This window comes from Ovis aries, chromosome 3 (genome assembly GCF_016772045.2).
Source record: "Ovis aries strain OAR_USU_Benz2616 breed Rambouillet chromosome 3, ARS-UI_Ramb_v3.0, whole genome shotgun sequence".
Taxonomy (NCBI): Eukaryota; Metazoa; Chordata; class Mammalia; order Artiodactyla; family Bovidae; genus Ovis; species Ovis aries.
Genome location: NC_056056.1, coordinates 96383847 through 96405424, shown reverse-complemented (window position 1 = coordinate 96405424; position 21578 = coordinate 96383847). Strand labels below are relative to the sequence as shown.

The following is a 21578-nucleotide window of genomic DNA, read 5'->3' as shown; positions in this document are numbered from 1 at the left end:
CATCTAGAAAATGCCTACGGGCACCCTGGGGCATTGGAGGGACTTTCTGGGCCTTCGAGGCTTCAGTTCCCCGGACCTGACTCGACCCCTGCTCCGCGGGAATTCGGCTATTTACGATCCGCAGAGCCGGGGACATGGGGGAAGGGCTGGGGCTGGGGACTGAAGACTTCCCGGAGCTCGGAGCCGAGTCGCCGCATGGGGCGCAGCCCGAGATAGTCTACGGCCCCATGGCCTCCTGTGTGTCCAGCTCTCTGACCGCAGCTGCCCGGCACCCAACCCGCGGGAAAAGAGAGCTTTATTAAACAGGCTGGGAGGGGCGAGGAGGGGGGCGGGAGGGAGATTGAGCGGCGACAGCGGCCAGCTCCAAGGAGGAGGGGAGAAGAGGAGGGAACTGCCCTGGGAGGGATCCTGGGAGAAGGCGGAATGTGGGAGGGCTCAAGGGGACGTGGGAGGAACGAAGAGGGGGGGCGGGGGAGAAAGAGGGGCAGTCTCCCAAGTACTTTTTTTTGGAAGTCCTAGGATTGATCTACAGGATCAAGACTCTTCTCCCAGCCGCTAGGGTCCCCGTTCAGCCAAAGGTAGGGGGAGTCACGCTCCCGGTGGGAAGGAGAGGATGATGGAGGGACCTGGGAAAAGGGGTGATGTAGGATAGAATCAAAGGAAAGCCAAGCTACTGAGGGTTGTATAGTCAAAGAAGACACAAGAAGAGTGGAGAAAGGAAGCAGATATTGGGGAGTGGGGGCTACAGGGTGTTCCAAATAGGGCATCCGAAGTGCCCGAAGGCTAGGGGCTCCTCTGTGAGGCCCTCTCCCTAGGTCCCCAAGCCAAAATGTCCCCAAACAAAGCTTCCCTGTTGTGTTGTTTGTCTGAGTTGGGGGAAGCATGGGGTAGGGGGGTGGGAGTGGGGGGGTAGGGGGAGCTCGCTGTAAAGGAGCTGTTCTCCCGACAGAGGGAAGGCCTTAGCTGAGAAGCCGACTAGTGCTCTTGCCTCCTGTTGCCCCGGGAAAGAGATGGCTGTGTTGGCAGGAGGCTTGGACAACCCCACCCCACCCCACCCCCACCTTGAGGCCTGGCCCTTCTGGGCCCCTTGACCCTGCAGGGCATGCGGGATGTGTACCAAGTTCTCCAGTGCATTCTGGTTCTCTGCCTTTTCTACCTGGAATCTGCCCAGAAAGGACTCTCAGCCTGACTGCCATTTAGGGGACCTGAGATCTGAGGGTGCCCTAAGCCCCTTCTTGCCTGCCTCTTTCCACAATCAGTAACTATCTGTCCTCTCTCTGACTGGCTGAACAGGATCATCTGGGTCCCTCCTGCCTCTGCTCCTTGGCTTTTGTCAGTCCCTCTCCTCCTTTTTGCCTTTTCATGAGGTTCGTGGGGTTCTCAAGGCAATTATAGAGTTTCAGCAAGCTCCGGGAGTTTTTGATGGATAGGGAAGCCTGGCGTGCTGCAGTCTGGGATCGCAAAGACTGAGTGACTGAACTGAACTGAACTCCTCCTTACTCATTGCCTGCCTTTCTCAGTTGCTCCCCAATTCTGTGTGCCAGACTCTCTCCTGACCCCCTTCTGTCCATTTCCAACACTCTCTCTCTACTGTCTGTTTGGTCCCCTTTTATTCCCACAGTTTCCCTCCCTCTCACATCCTGTCTGTCTGGGTCTCCCTCTCTGTGTCTCTTGCTCAGTCTCAACCTATCTATCTTGATGGGCCTCTGATCTCGGTCTCTAATCTCTGTCTTTTGATCACTGGGTGTCCTTGACCTGTGAGTCGGGACAGAGGTGATGATAGCAGAACCAGGGAAAGGACATTATGAGACATAACAACTAATAGTGAGCGTTTATTCTTTACAGAGGGAGGGAGAGCCTTCTCTCTCTCTCTCTCTCTTCCCACCCGCCCCCCCTCCCCAGTCTGCGCGTCTCAGTCTGTGCCTCTGTTACTCTGCATCTCTCTTCTTATTTAGGATGGATTTCTCTCTGTCTCTCTCAGCCCCTGGGTCCCTCCCTTTCTGTCACACTGGCCCTCTGTCTCTGGTCTTAGCCGGTGTCTCTTCTCTCATGATCTCTCTCTGAGACCTGGGCTTCTCAATTTCAGCTTCTCTCTCTCTGGGGCACCCAGGCCTTCCCTGCCATGGGACCTGTCAGTGTTTGGCAGTGGAGCCTGTGGGGGCTGCTGCTGTGCAGTTTGTGCCTGGGATCTCCAACCCCGTCCACGGCACCTGAGAAGAGGGCCGGGAGCCAGGGGCTGCGGTTTCGGCTGGCTGGTTTCCCCAGGAAGCCATTCGAGGGCCGCGTGGAGATACAGCGGGCTGGTGAATGGGGCACCATCTGCGATGATGACTTCACGCTGCAGGCTGCTCATGTCCTATGCCGGGAGCTGGGCTTCACAGAGGCCACAGGCTGGACCCACAGTGCCAAATATGGCCCTGGAACAGGTGAGCAATGCTTCAGGCACAGCCTAGGTACTGCCAAAGTACAGCCTAAATGTAGGGGAGGGAACCGCCCTGGGGACACAGAATACCAAGAACAGCCAGTGTCAAGTACACCCGTGGAGGGGAAACCAACCAACATAAAGCCGCGTGAACTTAGGCTGATCGATGCCTTCTCTGAGCCTCAGATGCCTCCATGTGCAAAGTGACTAGATGGTCTGTAAGTTACTTTCTTCTGCAAAAGTATGATTCTACAAAGCCACATGCAAAGACAGCCCTGACACAGAGGAGCCCTGTATGATTAAAGAACAGCTGGTTTCATGGGAAGCTGAGAGCAGGTAACTGACATCTGGATGTCCCAGAGACAGAAGTGATCGCAGATACTGCAGCCAACAAGATCAGATTATAATTTAGAGCTGAAACCGACAAGCTTGGCTTCCAAAGACAAGTATAAACTTTAGGATGTGGTTAGTAGGGGCTTAGGAGCAATTCTGAGACCTGGGGGCACTTGCATTGTATAAACTCACAGTGGGATCGGTAGAGCTGGCGCAATCTGCAGTTAACCCCCTATTCCCACTGGTTAGACCACATCTGGAATAAAGTATCACTTTAGATGCCACATTTTCAAAGAGACAATAGAAAATGGAAGTACTGGGCATTTCCTGGTGGTCTAGTAGTTGGGACTTTGCACTTTCACTCCCGAGGGCACAGGTTTAATCCCTGAATAGGGAATTTAGGTTCCTGGAAATGGAAGTACTTTCAGAGGAGAGCTATCGGATGTAAAAGATTGGAAGCCACATTTCAAGGAGGAATAGCTGAATAAACCAGGGATATTTGATATGAAATGAAAAAGCTTTGGATCATAATTACATGATGGTTGAATTCAAACTTGAAGACAGTCATTTGACTGAGGGATTTTTCTGGGTGGCATCAAAGGACTGAATCAGACCTGGAGTGGAGGAAAGTAATAAAAGAATCTCAATAGTTTGTGATAGTTCCAACAGCCTAATGGGGCAAGAGGTAGGTATCCCAGCAGAAGCTGGGTAAGTCCTGTCCGGATATGCATGAGGGTTCCCTGCACGTGGCCCTTTGAGGGGCCACCAGTTCTGAGAGAAAGTCAGTGATACTCATTTCAGTTTGGCCCAGGTCAAGAGAAGAACATGGGGCATCATGGCAGCACAGAGCCGTCACATGGGAGAACGTAAGGCTAAGGTGAAAGGATCTTACATTTCCAAGTCTCACAAATGGCTCGAATCTCTAAGCCCTCATGCATTGGCTTTATGGTCCTAGGCAAGCTACTTCACTTCCCTGAACTTCAATTTCTTTATACAAAATGGTGATGATATCTTCTGGCAGCTCTGTTCTAAAAATGATCACATATGTACATACCTTGGCAGAGTGCCTCACGCACACTAGGCAGCTGTCATTGAATGGGTAAGGACTGATCAGAACTTCAGTGTTGACTCTTGGGTCTTTGTATTCACCCTACCAAATTTTGGGGTATCCCCAGAACACTATCAACCCTCCATCAATCCTATACTCCCTTTCCTATTCCTTTCCAGGGTCCCCTGTCGCTTCCCTACCCATTACCAGGTGTGAGGCTTCCATGCTCACTCTCACCAACATCCCCATGCTACCGCTCCAAGCCTCTCTATCCCCTTATCTCCCCTCCCACACAGGCCGCATCTGGCTGGACAACCTGAGCTGCAGTGGGACTGAGCGGAGTGTGACTGAATGTGCCTCCCGGGGTTGGGGGAACAGTGACTGTACCCACGATGAGGATGCTGGGGTCATCTGCAAGGACGAGCGCCTCCCTGGCTTCTCAGATTCCAATGTCATTGAGGTCTGTAGTTCATAATCACACACACACATGCAGACAAACCGCCCAGGACGGCAAGACAGAAAGGGCTGTGGGGTGGTTATGAGTGGGGATACGAGAATGTAGGGGATCCCATGTGCCCAGTGGGATAGTTGGGGTTAGTGGGAGACTGGGGGAGTGGGCAAAATGATAGAGCTCTGTGGCACTGCATAGTCCAGGTTTATTTTAGCATCAGCAGTCAAGTTACTAAGCCTGGCATGAATCTCTCCAACTTCATCCCTGGTCCCCAGGGCACCTGTGCTCTCTCTCAGCTCAGATATTCCTGAGGGAACCTTTCACTCTTACTTTTTCCTACTTCTTCAGTGCCACTCTGTGAAGAGTTCCCTCAGGCTCCAAGCAGAGTTAGATGCTCCTTCCCCAGCTTCTTCTGGACCCTTAGTCATTTCTCAGAGCCCAGCAAGTCCTTACACTCTGGTGGCTGCACCTCACAGAGCGTGCATCTCAGCCCCATCTCGCCATTGGGTTCACAGCCAGTACACTCATTCAGGGTTTCTTAAGTGGCCAGACATGGGAAAGGGGCCCCTGGGATGCCTTCCTCTGCTTGTGGTCCCATCCCCAGGTAGAGCATCAGCTGCAAGTGGAGGAGGTGCGGCTTCGGCCAGCCGTTGGAAGGGGCAGACGGCCCCTGCCCGTGACTGAGGGACTGGTCGAAGTCAGGCTTCCGGATGGCTGGTCGCAAGTGTGTGACAAAGGCTGGAGCGCGCACAACAGCCACGTGATCTGCGGGATGCTGGGCTTCCCGAGCGAAAAGCGGGTCAACGTGGCCTTCTACAGGTGAAGGGACGTGGGCGCCGGTGCAGCAGTCTGGAGTTGAGGGGTGCTTGTTAAGGAGTGGTGTTGAGGGACCTCCGAAGGGGTTGGTTCACCTGGGGAGCCGGGGGAAATGTGGAGGCCTCTGGGAAACTAGAGTTGAGAAATCTTGGCCCACGAAGCGGTCCCCGAGGCGGATCTGCTGCGGGGACCAGCGAAGCTCTGGCCCCAGTGGCCAGAGCCGGGGCTGGGCGAGCGGCGGCGGTGGCGTCGGGGCCGCCGGTCGACAGGTGGCGTCTCCGCGCCCCGGGGCTAGAGCTGGGCCTCGCGGGGCCACGCCCAGCGGCCCGGGAGCCGGCGGGTCCGAGTCGCGGGGTGGGGCTGGCGACCACGCCCCGCCGAGGCAGCACCCGGGCGGGGCCAGACGCCGTGAGTCTGACCGCGACAGGCCCGGGGCCCCCGCGGGGCGGCGGTCCCATCCTGGCCGCCAATCCCCGAAGGCCGGAGGGCGCCGGAAGAGGCCGGGGCCCTTCTCTGGGTCCCGGCGGCCCTCTAGGCGTCTGTGAGCGCGAGAGCACTCAGGACTGCTAAGCTAGTTTTCCAGAACATCCTTCAGCCCTGGAGGCCGGCCCGCTCCACCTGCACTGGAGCCCTGGTGTACGCGCCGGCTTCCGGGGAATGTATCACACTGGGGACCGGCTCTTTGCTTACTGCGTCTCGCTTCCCTGCAGCGTCTAATTTGGCCGTTTTAAGAAATTTGGAGATCTCTTTGTAATTAAAAGGATCATTTTCTACAGCTCTTCCTTAGACCAGTTTTGCAGGAAGAGCTCTTAACATCTGGGTGACCTTCCGGGCACGCTACTTCAGATGTAGGGCTGATCGGGGCAGGGTACACCATAAAAGCTCTTTTTAATGAAAGCATCTAGATTTTGCACTGCCTTTCCGTTGAGGCAGCATCCCATTGCTCATATTGACCTTGTAATCACCTAAATTAGGTCTTCCCTCCTCGTTGATACTGATAGAGCAGCCTATTTGAACCTAAATCTGTTGAGTTTACCCTATGAAATGTTTGATACATGATCTCATGTTTGATACATCATTTAAAAACCATAATGATCCCAAGAGATTATCTTGAATCTTGACATTATTTTGCACTTGTCATCCCTCCCTGCCCCCTCTGTTCAATAGACATGATACCTATCCCTCCTGACTTCATCAAGGTGACTGTTAGATGTGTTGAAATCTTTAAAACCGAAGTCTAACTCCTCTTATGAATCCTCCAGATTTACATCAAACCTTTAATCATTAATTGTGAAATGTTTTTTCAACAGTTGAGACAAACTGAACACTACAGTGATACAGCCAACATTTCATCATCTTATCTATAATGAAATTATAGGAGATTTTATTAGTCTTTTGCTAAAATCCAGATATACTATGTTCACAGCCATTCTGCAATTTTAATAATCTTAAAGGAAATTATGGTGGTTTGATTGAGCTGACTTTTACTGAAATCCTTTTAGATTTCTAAGGATCACCATATTTTTTCCTCAGTGCTCACAAACTTTCTACTTAATGACTATTCTAGAACATAAATTATCTGTAAATTGAGGAATCCTTTTCCTCCTTTTTGAAAGTCAGTACATTATCCAGCCTCCAGTCTATTCCATACTTGCTGAAATTTTTTTTTTGCTTTAGCTTTGAGACACATCTGAAAGTTCTTTAGGCCCCAAGGAATATCCTTTTTCTGGTATAGCGACTCACATACAGTTTAAAACATCTGTGTGCTGTGCTCCGCTGCTGTTATCTACCTTGGGCCTGTATTTTCCCTGTGCTTGTTCTTTACCTTCCCAAATCCAAACTCCAGGTTCTGAAAGATTAGTGCGACTTAAATAGCAGGCATTTCAGATGAAGAGGGTAGCGTGAACAAAGGTATAGAGAATAAACATTTACTGAGTGCCTATTGTGTGCCAGGGACTGTTGTAGACACTAGGAATTCAACAGTGAACAACAACAACAGCAAAAATCCTTGATCTCATGAACTAGGGAAGAATCAGGAAAAAAGTAAAATTACAAAATGTAAGGATGGCAAAGAGTGTAATAGGTAAAAATAAAGCAGGGAAAATGTTAGGAAGTGGGACTAGAATTGCAGTTTTAAAATAAGTCAGAGGAGGCATCATTTGAGAAAATATTTAAAGGGCACAATCTCTGCAAAAATCTTGATGAGCATCTCCAGGAAAAGCCATCATAAATGAGAAAATATCGGGGTGAGGAGTTAGGGGGAATTCTTGTCATACTCCAGGAGGCCACTGGGGCTGGAGCTAAGGGAATAAGGCAGAAAACGACAGGAGATGTAATTTAGGAGGAGATAAGGAAAGAATGAGGAGCCAGATCGTGTAAGGCCATTTGAGAGGCCTTCATTTTTACTGTGTGAGACGAGGTTTTGAGCAGAGGTGTGACATGTCTTCCACTTTTTGCGTATTATTTGGGCCGTTTTGTTAAGAATAGACTGTAAGGAGTGTGTAGAGTCAAGGAGGCAGGGAGACTAGTTAGGCAGTTATTGTCTCCTGAAAGCCAACTAAAGAAAGTGAGAGGTGATGTGACCAGTGAAAGTGGTGGAAAAGTGATCAAATTCTGTGTTGAAGATAAAGCCAACAGGATTTGCTGATGGATTCATTGTGGTATGAGAGAATGAGAGGAATTAGGGATCATTCCAAGGTTTTTGGCCTGAGCTAGATATGGAGTTGGCCTCATTTGATAAAGAAGACAGTGATTGGGGCATGTTTTCTGTGGGGATGGGAGAGTGGAGATTGTATATTAGGAACTTGTTTTTAGACCAATTAAATTTGAGGTGCTTTAGACACTGAAATGGTGAGGCTATGGGCATATGACTCTAGAGTTCAGTTGAATGCAAGTATTTAAAGCCCTGAAACTGGGCAACATCACCAAGGGAGGGAGTGTAAACAGAGAAAAGGAGGCGCAGGGACTGAACTCTAGGGAGTTTAAACATTATGAGGTGAGGAAGATAAGGCAAAATGCAAACAGGGAGGTGAGGCAGAAAGAAAACCAGGGGAGTGTGGAGGCCTGGAAGCCAAGTAAAGTGCTTCAAGGAAGAGAGAGAGGGATCAACTGAGGCACTACTGCTGATGCTTCTGAGAAGATGAGGACTGAGAAATGAATGCGAGTTAGTGACTTGGATGTCATTGTTGACCCCAACAGAGATGAAAATGAATAGGAACTTTTGAAAGACAGTTGATTAGAGTAGAAGATTGTTGTTTAGTCACTAAGTCATGTCCAACTCTTTTGTGACCCCGTGGACTGTAGCCTGTCAGGCTCCTCTGTCCATGGGATTTCCCAGCCAAGAATATTGGAGTGGGTTGCCATTTCTTTCTCCAGGGGATCTTCCCAACCCAGAGACTGAACCCATGTCTTCTGCACTGTAGACAGATTCTTTACTGCTGAGCCACCAGGGAAGCAAGAGAGAAGATGTATACTGAGAAACAGTGGAAGAAAAATGGACAAAGTAAGGCTAGGAAATGGAACACTTTTAATGCCAGATTGGAGAGCTTTATCTTTATCCTATGAAAAATTAAAAAATAAAAGTACTTGTATGAGACAGTGATAAAAATAAGGCCAGTTTTTTTAAAGTTTGTCTGATAGTAGTGAATTGGAAGAGGAGGTTCTGGATGCAGTAAGATTCATTAGGAATTATAAAATTAAGCTGATTAGGAGGATGACAACAAAGAGAAAGGAATAAATAGATGTAGGATGACTGATAGAATACAGAAAATAAAAGAAGAGATAATTAAAATGATTCTGAAACTGCTTAAGAGAAGGATGGTGCCCGGCATCTCTGGGCTTCAAGTTAATATGAACTAGCTTTAGATATGGGCCATCCCTGGGAATTTTGAGGCCCAGGAATTGTCCCCAAGTATGCACAGACTCAAGAAAGTTTCAGAAATCAGGAATATATTTGTACATATTGGAATCTCTTACTGAGTCTGGAATCTGAAGGCTGGAAAAGGAGATCTATATTAAGTACAGAGTTCATTCTTAGTAGGGAAGAGATTACAGTGGTCCTGGGAGACTCTGTGATGAGAATTTGATGTAGATATTCCGTCACAGGTCAAGTCAGACAGAGGGAGACTCCTCATAGGCAATGCAATTCTAAAGGCGAGGCAGGATAGTTATAAATAACTCCGCCTTCCTTGGAGAAGGAAGATGCATCTGCTAGCTTTTAGAGGAAGTTAGTAAGATTTAGAGAATAAGAAAATGAGAATGTGATGTGTTTATCATTTTTCAACTCGATTTGGTACTTCTACCGTAGGACATGTGAAAGTTGTAGAATTTTAGAAGAGGAAAAGAATGTACAGATAACTGAGCCATTTAATGCCTTTTTGCAGGCAAAGAAATTGAGGTTCTAAGAGCTTAAGTGCTATTTAAGAAGGCACTCTTCTAGTTCATTTCAGATATTCTTGTTCATATTCAGATATATTCATTGACAGATATTTATTGAACTCCCACTATTTGCCAAGCACTGTGCAAGGTGCTGAGACTACAGAGGTGATAAGAGAGTTGATTTGGCACCAGATCATAGAAGACCTTGTAGGCTATGGTAATGATTTGAATCTTTATGATAAAAGTAATGGAAAGTGATTGAAGTTTTTTAATGAGGAGGACTGTGAGACGACGTGATCAGGTTTGTGGCTCCCAGACACCACTTTGACTGCATTTTGAGAATGGTTTAGAGAAGAGCAAGAGCAAATGCATTAGAAAGTCATTCAGGAAGGAACACTGACAGGACTTGGTTATGGATTGACTTTGGGAGCCGAAGAAGAGAGAGATGTCAAGGTTGATTCCTAAGTTTCTGGCATAGATTTTGCTAAAAGAATTGGACCCACATTAAATTTTAGATAATTTTGAGATATCTAAGTAGGAACATCAAGAAGGCAATGGGATATACAAGGTTAGATGTAAATGAGAACATATAAAGAGAGGATGTGAAGTGAGAAGGCCTTAAAGCTCCAAAAAAGTAAATGACTATATAGAGGAGGAGCCTGCAAAGAAGACCAAGAAAGAGCATCCAGAATTAGGACTCAAATAAAGCTAATAGTGTTGTGACAGCTAAGGAGGGAGAGAGAAAAGCAGTGTCAGATGCTACCAAGAGTCAGTGGTATGTGAGAGAAAAAAAAAAAAAATTCTAGATTTATTATCACAGAGTGATGGGTAGGGAAAGACAGAAAGGAGTGGATTAAAGAGTGAGTGGGAAAGATGATGAGTGTTGACACTACTGAAAAGTTTTTCTACTAAGAAGAAATGTGGGGTGGAGTGTGTGTGTGTGTGTGTGTGGGTGAGAGAGAGAGAGAGAGATTTCAATATGTTTAAAAGGATTCAGTTGAGGAAAGGTTATTTGCAACTTCTCAATTGAGAGAGAAAGGATCCTAGAGAAAGAAATTCAGAAACATTTAGGGGTGGTGGCTTTAGAAAAGAGAGACAGATTCAGCACTGGTCCTAAATAAGTGCCAGGGCCTCAATGTAACCTATATTTGCCTGATATATATTAATAATTATATGTACCATATAATTATAAAGACCTTATGAAGTCCTTAAATAACTAGAGAAGAAGTACTTGGATAATACTACATTTTTCTGAGTACTGTTACATGGTTTTTCTTAGTTACTGGTGAAAGAAAGTGCCAGATATATTTCATTTCAGACATGTTTGAAAAACAGACATTTGGAGAAGACATTTTACACTATACTTATCTGATGAAAGATTCTAAACTCTTAGTAGTGTCTCAGGAAAGGGACCCAAGCGTTATTGTAGACTCTTTGCTAGGAATGTTGGATGTATTGGATGTTTTGGCAAACATCATCCTCAGGAAGCAGCCAAGGTAGGAAACACCAAGCAGATTCAGCCTTGTTTAAATCCATATATTAAAATCCTAGCACATCTGCATGTAATATACCACATCCAAGTATGACTCAAGAGAAACAGCAGAACAGGAACATGTTCAAGGACAGGATAACTAGGAGGATAATGGGGAATTCCATAAATTTTGTAAGGACAGACAGACAAGCCCTGCGTTCATCTGTATATAGTTGGACAGGACAAAGAGCAGGCAAAGTGAAAGTCTTTGAAATCAAAGGGAGAATGAGAGGAGAAACAGACCTAGTTTCCATTCATCAGACTTAAGATAACCTCTTGAAGGGTAAAATAGGTCAAATATATAGGTCAATTAAGAAGAAATAAGGTTTTAGACCTTAATTCCCTAGAAGTAAGTTTGGGAGATGAGCTGTTTGTGAATGACTAAAGCATATGGGATTTAATTTAGACAGGAAGGATGCTGTCATCCTAAGCGTCCTGGCCTCATGCTCCCCAGTCAGACCCAGTTAATGTCCCCTGCTGTCCAGCCTTGTTCCTTGGTCCTCGTTCACTGGCCTCAGGCCTGGATATGCCAGAAGCCGGAGCGCATCCAGGAAAAAAATACACAGCCTCCCTAGGTGTGACCAGGCTAGTTCTCTCTCCTTGTCTAGTCAGTCTGGCAATCTTAACACCCCTCCACTTTAACCTGTTCCCCCAGCCCCCCCCCCTAGGTTTAGAGAAGCCCTAATATCAATCCAAGAATCCTGTTCCCCATCTGCCTTAGCCTACTTTCTGTGGGTCCTGGTACAGGGTCTTTATCAGCCCTGGGTCCACATTCTTCATTGCAACTCACCTGTCTCATTCATGTGCTTCTGAGGCCAAACAGCTGTGAAGGGTAGAGCCTTGGGGGCATCTAATGTTATAAGATCCTGCCACCAGGAGACCTCTAACTGCTAAAACAGAAATCTTGCCCCTGGTCCCTGTTCCACCAACTTTTCCCACTTGGTTCTAGACTGTTCCTGACTCTGCTGTTGTCTTATCCTCACAGAAAGTTGAGGAAGCGAGCGGCCAAAGCCTCGGCCCGACGCTCCAAACCCCTTGGAAGGTAATGGGGCAAGAGCCCCGGGACCTCCTGCTCATCCCTGTGGCCCCAGGAGGTGGATGGATGGAAGGCAGCCTATCCATGTCCATCCCAGAACCCAAGCTGATGAATTAGGGATATGGCTGGAAAGTGGCCATTTCAGGAGGGAGGGGAGGGGAGGCAGGCATGGGGATGAGTAAGTTTTGATTTAGGAAACACAAGGAGGAAATAATGTAGAGACCTCCGCATCTTTATACTGCCCCCAGATAGCTTGGACTCCAGCCTCAGCCGCCTGCATGCTTCCTCCCCCACTAACTCCTAACCTCCCTTCGTTCACCTACATTCCCACACTCTCTCCTCCCTCCACCATTCCTCCTATCTCCTCTCCCCTCACCACCTGGCCTGACATCACCAGATTTCTCATCAGTGTTGCTGAATCCAGAGAGCAGCATGTATTCCAAACATATAGCTAAGTGGTATTCAGCAGTGTATGTAGAAAATCTGACTGCCTTTGCTTTGCCCCTTCCCATGCTCTGCATGAAGGGTCCTTCCTAGAGACAGAAAGAAGAAAGAATCCTTTGCCTTTCCCGGGTAATGCACCTGACCACTACTGCCATTAACTTCTTTCTCCTTTTTTCAGACCAGTCACCAAGCTTAAAGCCAAACCCAAAACCCGAATGGGCAGGGGGCCAATTAAGAGGTAAATAAAGTTTAGGCTGGGTGGAGAGGAGAGGGAGTGCCAAGTGATGAGTCGGGGGCATCGGGCTGTGGTTAGGAAGGGGTCCAAGAGACGCCTCCACCAGGAGGTCGAGGAGCAGCAGCAACTGTTATAAGCCACCTTCCAGATGATTCACCAAAATGTAAAGTAAGATTGTCCCTTTTGTTTGGGGTTGTTTTGTTGTTGTTGGGTTGGTTTTTCTTTTTTTCCCCCTTATGTTTTTTGTCTGAGGAATTATGCTCATCACAGGATTTTTGAAAAATCTCCATAGAAGTTTACCCATTGACTACTCTTGTTCCACATGCTTACTTATCTTCCCCCAGCAGATTTTAGTAGATACTCTGGCACTCTTGTCCTTCAGATGCCATGCTTGCCTCTCGCCCAAGAAGTTAAGTTTCCCTGAGGGATCAGTGTTCCCATCCTACCTTTATTTGATTAATTGTTAAATGGAATAAGTGCTACTGGGTTGGAAGTGAGACTCAGGATCCCCTGTGGAACCTTTCCCAGGGCAGGAGTCAGATGGCAGTCCTGGCCCTCTGGCCCAGTTAACACAGTTAGGCTCCCAGTTCCATCATTTTCCTCCTGGGCTCCTTCAGAAACCCAGGGAACAAAAAGGTGCCAATCCCAATGACTGCGTCTCACTTGGCTTCTGAAGGCAGTTCGCGCATAAAAAGTCCCCTGGAGAGCTCCTTCAGCAGTGGGTGAGCTGTGGAGAAGTCAGCCCTTTCTACCGTCTCCTCCTCTCTTCACAGCCTTCCAGGGTCTCTCAGGGGCCCCAGGCACCCCTCACTCCCCAGCTCCTCCCTCTGGTGCCTTCAGCATGCCTTGGAATTTGGGGTGTTCCCATAGTGCCCTTCTAGCTTAGGGTTGTCTTGCACAACATGGCCATACTCTGGCCTTCCCTGACCCCCACATTAAAGTGATGACCTCTTTCACTTTTATTTTCAGCCAGAAAGGACTTTGAAAGAATACTGAGTCTCTTTGAGCTTCAGAGTCCGCTTATCTTGAGCTTCCAAAGGTATTCTGTAAAGTCTCCAGGCTTCCTTTGTCTGATTTGTCTATAACTTATCCCTCTCTCTGTGTCTTCCTAGCCGGTGGCTTCAAATCATCATATTCCTCCTCTGACATCAAGTAATAGAGCACATTACTGCAGTAATTCGCCTCCAGACCACCCTCACAGGCCCACCCCACCAACACAAGACCTCATTGGTTCCTTCCCTCTCTGAGTTCAAACCGGCTGTTCTGGGAAGAAAGCACTTCTCTTATCACAAGGCTCACTGCAACATTCCATTCCGTTGGTGTTGATAAGCAAGTCCCCTCATTCTCTCCAGCATCTCTCTGCTGTGTTTCAAAGTTTTAACGTCTCTAGTTTAGTCCCATTCTCCTGCTCAGGTGGCTGTGGAACATTCTTTCTGTTACATTTAAACTACGGAAGCATGGACTACCTCATTAAAGACTCATGCAGTTCAGCTTTAGGTCTGGGGTCACGCGTACCCTTCTGGTGTTCATACTCACTCTCCTTCTCTGGTCCTGCGGTCTCTCTCTGTCTTGTATTTGTACATCCTCATTCCCATATATACCAGCTCGCCTCTTTCCTGTGTTCACCTCTGGTCTGTTCTCCCTGTAACTGCCCATCATCCTCTGGCCTGGAAGCCCCTCTGGCCTCTAAGAAGCCATGTAGACCCAAGACTTACTCACTTCTTTGCATCCTGACTCATTTAGTTCTTTCAGTCGTAATAGAAAGACCTGCTTACTCTGGCCATTCAGGCTTCCTGTTAGCTACTCCCTCCTGCCTATCTCTTCCAGATGGTCAGTCCTGGCTTCCTAATCTCTTTGCACAGCAGCTTCAGCCTCCATTAGGGCCAGCTCCCTGAAAGCACACAGAACAAGCTTTCTGTCAGGCAAGTCAAAACTAGCCTTCCTTCCCACAGGGTTCTTCTGTTGCAGAACATACCCAAGGACCCCCCTGTTTGGGCTCTTTCAGCCTGGAAACTCCCCATTACCGTTGTCTCTTTGTCTCTGTGTTTTTGCAGAGAAGAGAAGAAGAACTAAAGCGGTCATGGAAGGTTGGGGGATGGTGGAGGCATGGCGTGGGGGGAGGGCTGCGGGCAAAGAGGCAGGAGCGCCATTTCACCCTACTGCTCCCACTCCTGTCCCCCCAGGCTGCTGGCCCAGCGGCAGCAACACTCCTTTGGTCTGCATGGGGTGGCGTGCGTGGGCACGGAGGCCCACCTCTCCCTCTGCTCTTTGGAGTTCTATCGAGCCAATGACACCGCCAGGTGCCCGGGGGGGGCACCTGCGGTGGTGAGCTGTGTGCCAAGCCCTCTCTACGCAGCGTCCAGTGGCCAGAAGAAGCAACAGTCGAAGCCTCAGGGGGAGGTGTGTGAAAAACTATGACCTTCCCCACCGCCCAGGTGAAGAACCCCGTAGCCTGGCCATCCCTTGATTAAGCATAGTTCTGACCTTTGAGGACAGAGAGGAACCTTCCAGGGGTTGGGCCACAGACCTGAGACCACCTGCTCCCTCCCACCAGAATCTCCTTGATCTCCCAGGTCTACTGTCACTGTGCTGATGTCCCCCTTCACTGCTGGGCACCTCTCTCTCCTCTATAGGTCCGAGTGCGCCTAAAGGGAGGAGCCCACCCAGGAGAGGGCCGGGTAGAAGTCCTGAAGGCTGGCACATGGGGCACGGTCTGTGATCGCAAGTGGGACGTGCAAGCAGCCAGCGTGGTGTGTCGGGAGCTAGGCTTCGGGAGTGCTCGAGAGGCTCTGAGTGGTGCCCGCATGGGGCAGGGTGAGGCGGGTACAGGTTGGAGGGAGAGGGAGGTAGGAGGTACATACTCCTGGAGGGGTACATTCCTTGGGAAGGAGGCCCCTGGGCAGACAGTCAAGTTAGAACCTCCCGATCTCTGACTTCTGACCTTAGGCATGGGTGCCATCCACTTAAGTGAAGTTAGATGCTCTGGACAGGAGCTCTCTCTCTGGAAGTGCCCCCACAAGAACATCACAGCTGAAGACTGCTCCCATAGCCAAGATGCTGGCGTCCGATGCAACCTGCCCTACACTGGGGTAGAGACCAAGGTCAGTCACTCTTTCCACCCTGGTTCAGGAATCTCATGTCCTATCCAGTCCTGCCTGGTCATGAGGCAGTCTGATGGCCCTACTGTCCACTGCCCCAGGCCCCTATCATCAGGCAGCTCCCCCTTGATGCCACCACTTGCTAGCCCTGTAAGTGCTTCTGAATCACCATTCAGCCACAGGCCCACTGTGGACTCCCACTACTCCACCCCAAAAGCTTCCACAGCACTTCCATTGCGTCACTACAGATCCGACTCAGTGGGGGCCGCAGCCGACATGAAGGGCGAGTTGAAGTGCAAATAGGGGGACCTGGGTCCTTCCACTGGGGCCTCATCTGTGGAGATGACTGGGGAACCCTGGAAGCCATGGTTGCCTGCAGGCAGCTTGGACTGGGCTATGCCAACCACGGCCTGCAGGTGAGTGGGAAGGAGAAGGGAACCAAGGCTATTGCCTCCAGAGGTGGTGTTTGGGACAGAAGTCTGTCAAAATGAGTCCCTTGGCTGGGGAGGCTGGATGGTGGCCTCACAAAAACATCTCTGTATGTCCCCAGGAGACCTGGTACTGGGATTCAGGGAATGTAACAGAGGTGGTGATGAGTGGAGTGCGCTGCACAGGCACTGAGCTGTCCCTGGACCAATGTGCTCACCATGGCACCCATGTCACCTGCAGGAGGACAGGAAGCCGTTTTACTGCTGGAGTCATTTGTTCTGAAAGTGAGTGACGTGTAGGGGGATGCAAGCCAGGGAGGGGAGGCTCTGGGTCACCTCTTTGCAGGAAGAGCTGCAGTCTGGAGGGGTACACCTTCCCTGTGGAAAGCCAGTCTCACCTGTTTTCTGGGGGAGGGGGATGGAAGCACTCCCACCTGTCCCTGCCCCTCACCAGTGACGTCTAACTCTCCTCCCTTCCTCGGTGCAGCCGCCTCCGATCTGCTGTTGCACTCAGCACTGGTGCAGGAGACAGCTTACATCGAGGACCGGCCTCTGCACATGTTGTACTGTGCTGCTGAGGAGAACTGCCTGGCCAGCTCAGCCCGCTCAGCCAACTGGCCTTACGGCCACCGGCGTCTGCTCAGATTCTCCTCCCAGATCCACAACCTGGGACGTGCTGACTTCAGGCCCAAGGCTGGGCGCCACTCCTGGGTGTGGCATGAATGTCATGGGTGAGAGGGTCAAGTAGTAGAAGGGCAAGACCACTGGGGAAGAGGCAAGCCTGCTGGGGGCAGGGAAACAAACAGGGATCCCCTTGTCCCCACAGGCATTATCACAGTATGGACATCTTCACTCACTACGATATCCTGACCCCCAACGGCACCAAGGTGGCTGAGGGCCACAAAGCTAGTTTCTGTCTAGAAGACACCGAATGTCAGGAGGGTGAGTTGGGGCCTAGAATAGACTGCACTATCCTCATCTCCACAGCCTTGCCTCACACGACATACGCTCATCTCCTCAGATGTCTCCAAGAGGTATGAGTGTGCCAACTTTGGAGAGCAGGGCATCACTGTGGGTTGCTGGGATCTCTACCGGCATGACATCGACTGTCAATGGATTGACATCACAGATGTAAAACCAGGAAACTACATTCTGCAGGTGCCGGGGCTCTGAGATTTCCAGTTGTTGAGTGGGATGAGTGTTTATTAAAGACCCCTCTGGATTTGAGGAATGCAGCTCACTTGTTGGCTTTCTCCTACTCACAGGTGGTCATCAACCCCAATTTTGAAGTAGCAGAGAGCGACTTCACCAACAACGCCATGAAATGTAACTGCAAATATGACGGGCACCGCATCTGGGTGCACAACTGTCACATCGGTACCTGGTGGGAAGAGAAGCCAGAAGGCCTGGGGGCGGGGGGGAAAGGACTTCACGCCCATCTCCCTCGGTTGTTTCCAGGTCTCCCCACCCACTTCTGGATCTCCCAGTCTCTCCACTTCCACCCACCCTTCCCCACAATAGGTCTGTTTTCCTACCCAAACCACCTGTTCACCTTGCAGGGGATGCCTTCAGTGAAGAGGCCAACAGGAGGTTTGAACGCTACCCTGGCCAGACCAGTAACCAGATCATCTAAGGTGCCACTACCTTCCTCTGCAGACCACCACTGGCCCCTAACGGCAGGGGTCTGAGGCTGCCATTACCTCAGGAGCTCACCAAGGAATCTTTGACGTCAGCAGGCCCACAGCACTCTTCCATTGTGCACTGCAGATGTGGAACCATCAAGCAGAAATCACTGCCCTCTTTCTTAGGCCAGCTGTCCTGATCTGCAGCCAGGCACGGGGCATTCTGCTCCCAGGCCCAGCACCAAGCCAAGCACAACACAGAGAGGCGCACCTGACTGACTGCCCAGGACAACTGACAACAGCAGCTCGTTTTCTTGAATAGGGAGGTCAGAATGGTTTAACTCCAGCATCTCCCCTCAGTTCTGGAAGATAAAGCTTTACCTCTAGCCTTTTTGTGGGGGGAAAGAGCAGTGTTCCACCCTTCCCCTCATTTTTCAGTATGACATGTTGTTAGGTATAATTTTATTTTATATAAAAAGTGTTTTTGTGATTCTTCAGAGCCCAGGAAGTGGTGGTGGTAGTCGGAGGGACCTGCCCCCAACTGGTTCAGTTAATCCTCTGTCCAGGCGCCCTCAGAGCCCAAGCCACGAAACCACGGTTGAAATCCGAGCAGGAGCCTCCTACTCTTGCTGATCCATTCATTCTGTGACTTCAGGGGTCACATATAAGGTCAGTGTTTCCTGTCCTCGCCGGATCCGCACTGCCAGTTGGGATTGGGTTCGAACAGCTTCATAAATATCTTCAGCATTTTGTACCAGCTGCTCCCCAATGGCCAAGATCACATCACCAGGTCGTAGACCAGCCCTATGGCAAAGGATAGAGAGATAAAGGAAGAACTAGATGGCCCACTTCAAGGGCGCATACACCCCACCCATCTCCACCTCCTAACGCAGCCTCTCCCTCACCGGTGAGCAGGGGAGTCCAGGATGACCTTATGGATGAGCACACCATGCTGAACATCAGGGAAGCTTGGTTCTCGAAGCTGTAGTTCAGCAAGGATGCTGAAAGGACACAGATCACTCTGTTGGTCACAGGGCACTCTCCCCATTCGGGGTTTGCCTCACATCTTTCATCAGCACACCGACAAGCGTGTGAACAGGACGTGCACTAGATCCTCTTGATACAAAAACAATTCACTTTTTGCCTTCTAGCAGTTAGGAAGCAGAATGTGTATATAAAAGGTAACATTCCAAATGACACACAGGGTTAAATCAATAGCACTAATGTCATTCTAGAATCCTAAAAGCAGCTATAACTTAGGAAGTGCTATAACTTTAGCTTAACCTAGAAGAATCAATCTGATATTAAACTATATAAAACAAGAACAACATAAAAACACGGGATTAGGAAATCAAGTTGGCTGGAACAGAAAATACTCATAGGGAAGCCACATCTGGAAGGTTGGGTATTTATTGTAAATCTAAGCAATAACAGGATGGAAGGTATGCAAAATAGAGTGAGGTGAGAAAAATCAAGATAATGAGAGAGGAATGAGGCAACTCATCTTAGATAAAAACAGAACTAAGAACGAAGCTCAACAGAACTGCCAGGTACCCACCACTGGTTACACTGATGGCCCTACGTGTCACTACCCCTAAAGCTCATACCTGGGAGTCAAGGTCAGCATCATCACCCCAATGTAGCGGCGCTGGGACCCACTGACTCCAAACCAGGAATCTGTGTTAGAAGGACAAATGAGCCCCACCCAGGTATATCCTTACTTCCCCTCCTCCTCCCAATTGACCCCTCTTCCAGCAAACCCTCCCCACCCCTGCCACTAAAGAAACCCGTTTCCCCAAAAGCCAGGCTTACTCTTCTTTTCTCCACGATGCAGAAACTCTCGAAGGCGATCAGAAGGGATGGCAAAGGAGATTCCAGATGTGACCTTCATGGTATTCACCCCAATCACCTCCCCATCCTGTTGGGACACAGCCCACTATTCTCTAGCCCAGACAAATAATAGGAGATGGGGGTACCTGAGCAAGAGTGGGAGGGAGTTTTGGGGGAGATCTAGTTGGATTCTGGGAGACAGCCAACAAGAAACTGCTCAGAAACTTGACCAAACACCAGTGAATTAGGGGAAACCCACCTCTTCCCATACTGACCTGAGATAGGGATTCTTGGAAAGGATGTCACACTCACCAGGTTAACCAGGGGACCTCCAGAGTTTCCAAACTGCAGGACAAGGAGAAAATATGGCAGAGATCCAGGGACTCTATGCCTCGGGGCACAATCAGGATGTAGACACTTTCTCCAAATCCTCTCCTTTCCCAGCCCGTGAAGGAGTGGCCACATTTTTTGCAACCCAATCCCAGTATATAGGCTCATCCACCATCTATCACAACTGGTGCCTGTACCACACACCCCTCCCCTCTCTCCCAACCTAGTCTCATTTTTCTTATATCAGGACGCACATCAATAGCTGCATCAGTCTGGATATACTCCACATTGGTTTGGGGAAGGCCCAGATCTTTGGCTGGACGCTGAACAGAGCTGACAATGCCGGAGGTGATTGTGTTCTGCAGTGCAAACGGGCTTCCCATAGCAACAACAAACTCCCCTTGCCGGACATCAGCTGAGCGTCCCAGGCGCAGCGTAGGGAGAGGCTCCTAAGGGAGAATGGGTACAAGAGACCTGGCATCTGGAGATGTGAACAAATTCACAGTCCCAAGCAGACATGGCCTGCCCCGACCCCCACCTTGGTCTGAATCCTCAGCGTGGCGATGTCTGCCACGGGATCCACAGCTGTGACCACGGCCTCATACGTGTCGCCGCTAGGCAGCCTTACACGGACTCGGCGCCGATCAGCCACCACATGGGCATTGGTAACGATGAGTCCATCGGCAGCCACCACGAATCCTGAGCCATTCGAGATAGGGACTTCGCGGCCCGAAAAAGGGTGCCTGGAAAAAGGGGGGCGGGGGGACAGTACAGATGTGAGGAGGCTCAGACCCATCCTTCTCGCCCGCCCTCTAGCCCGCGGCTTCGGTGCCTTAGTGTTTACCCCCACCATTACCGGCCCAAGATCTCGATATAAACCACGGCAGGGGCCGTCTTCTCCACCACGTCCGCGATGAAGTTGTACTGGCTCCGGGGAGAGGTGGGCGGCGAGCCAAGGACCGAGGCGAACACAGCCGGGGGACCCCGCCCTCCGCCCCAAAACAACAACAGCACCGCCCCTCCAGCGCCCAGCGCCACCGCTAGCCACACGCGCGGACGGGTTCCGGGAGTTCCGGAGCCTTCCGGAGTCCGGGGATCTGGGGTCCCAGCGATCAGCCGTGCTCGGAGATCCGAAGTCCAGGACCTCAGGCATGTCCGTGGTTCAGGGACCCCCACAGACAACCGGGCCCTGAAACTGGGGGTCCCATAAGTCACTCGGGTCCGAGGGTCAGGAGTTCCTGACGTCAGCAGGGCCCGGAGGTCAGGGGTCAACAGGGGTCCCTTTCCCCAGAGACCCCCACCCAAAGCCCGCCATCCCGGGAGGCTCCAGCCAGCACCCCGCCCCGCCCTCAGTGCAGCCATCAGCTCCGCCTCGGCGGCTTCCTCGCCCGCCCAGCGCAGAGGCGGCGCCCTAGACGCGACCAGGAGGGCAGCTGGACGCTGAGGACGCCGGTACCTGAAGTCTCCAGAAGTGCACGCTGGGACCCAGGATTCCGGGAGGCCAACTCCGCCCCCGCCCCGCGAATGCCGGGAATTGTGGTCCCCGCGGGACGCGAGTTATGAGGTGGCCCACGGGT

At 50.3% G+C, this 21578-nt stretch overlaps 2 protein-coding genes across 14 annotated transcripts; one reads left to right on the top strand and one right to left on the bottom strand.

Moving 5' to 3' along the window:
• The first annotated feature begins 508 nt into the window (after positions 1–508).
• LOXL3 (lysyl oxidase like 3) lies at positions 509–18340 on the top strand. 13 transcript variants are annotated; one of them, XM_012173684.3, is made up of 16 exons: positions 509–578; positions 2087–2426; positions 4100–4263; positions 4859–5073; positions 11964–12020; positions 12637–12696; positions 14877–15093; positions 15327–15507; positions 15640–15794; positions 16040–16207; positions 16342–16504; positions 16707–16950; positions 17046–17161; positions 17241–17377; positions 17485–17596; positions 17779–18340. In XM_012173684.3, the coding sequence occupies exons 2-16, from the start codon at positions 2123–2125 to the stop codon at positions 17850–17852; spliced, it is 2367 nt and encodes a 788-aa protein (XP_012029074.2). In that variant the 5' UTR covers positions 509–578; positions 2087–2122; the 3' UTR covers positions 17853–18340. The 13 variants fall into 13 exon arrangements, with proteins under 13 accessions (XP_012029074.2, XP_042104066.1, XP_060269900.1 ...); XM_042248132.1 differs by having other exon boundaries at positions 11928–12020; XM_060413917.1 differs by having other exon boundaries at positions 17485–18340.
• Positions 18287–21459, bottom strand: HTRA2 (HtrA serine peptidase 2). Its single transcript, XM_004006107.6, has 8 exons — positions 20858–21459; positions 20540–20744; positions 20256–20450; positions 19984–20016; positions 19654–19759; positions 19449–19518; positions 18747–18842; positions 18287–18645 (listed from the first exon to the last, which is right to left on the bottom strand). Exons 1-8 carry the CDS (start codon positions 21361–21363, stop codon positions 18480–18482), a joined length of 1377 nt encoding a protein of 458 aa, XP_004006156.2. The 5' UTR covers positions 21364–21459; the 3' UTR covers positions 18287–18479.
• Positions 21460–21578: the final 119 nt, after the last annotated feature.

Coding starts and splice junctions, on each gene's coding strand:
- LOXL3 (XM_060413915.1), top strand. CDS start 2,123: ATGGGACCTGTCAGTGTTTGGCAGTGGAGCCTGTGGGGGCTGCTGCTG. Junction 16,951..17,045: donor GTGTGGCATGAATGTCATGG/GTGAGAGGGTCA, acceptor TTGTCCCCACAG/GCATTATCACAGTATGGACA. Junction 17,378..17,484: donor CAGGAAACTACATTCTGCAG/GTGCCGGGGCTC, acceptor TCCTACTCACAG/GTGGTCATCAACCCCAATTT.
- HTRA2 (XM_004006107.6), bottom strand. CDS start 21,363: ATGGCTGCACTGAGGGCGGGGCGGGGTGCTGGCTGGAGCCTCCCGGGA. Junction 20,745..20,857: donor TATATCGAGATCTTGGGCCG/GTAATGGTGGGG, acceptor CCCTTTTTCCAG/GCACCCTTTTTCGGGCCGCG. Junction 18,646..18,746: donor CTGGACTCCCCTGCTCACCG/GTGAGGGAGAGG, acceptor CCTTTGCCATAG/GGCTGGTCTACGACCTGGTG.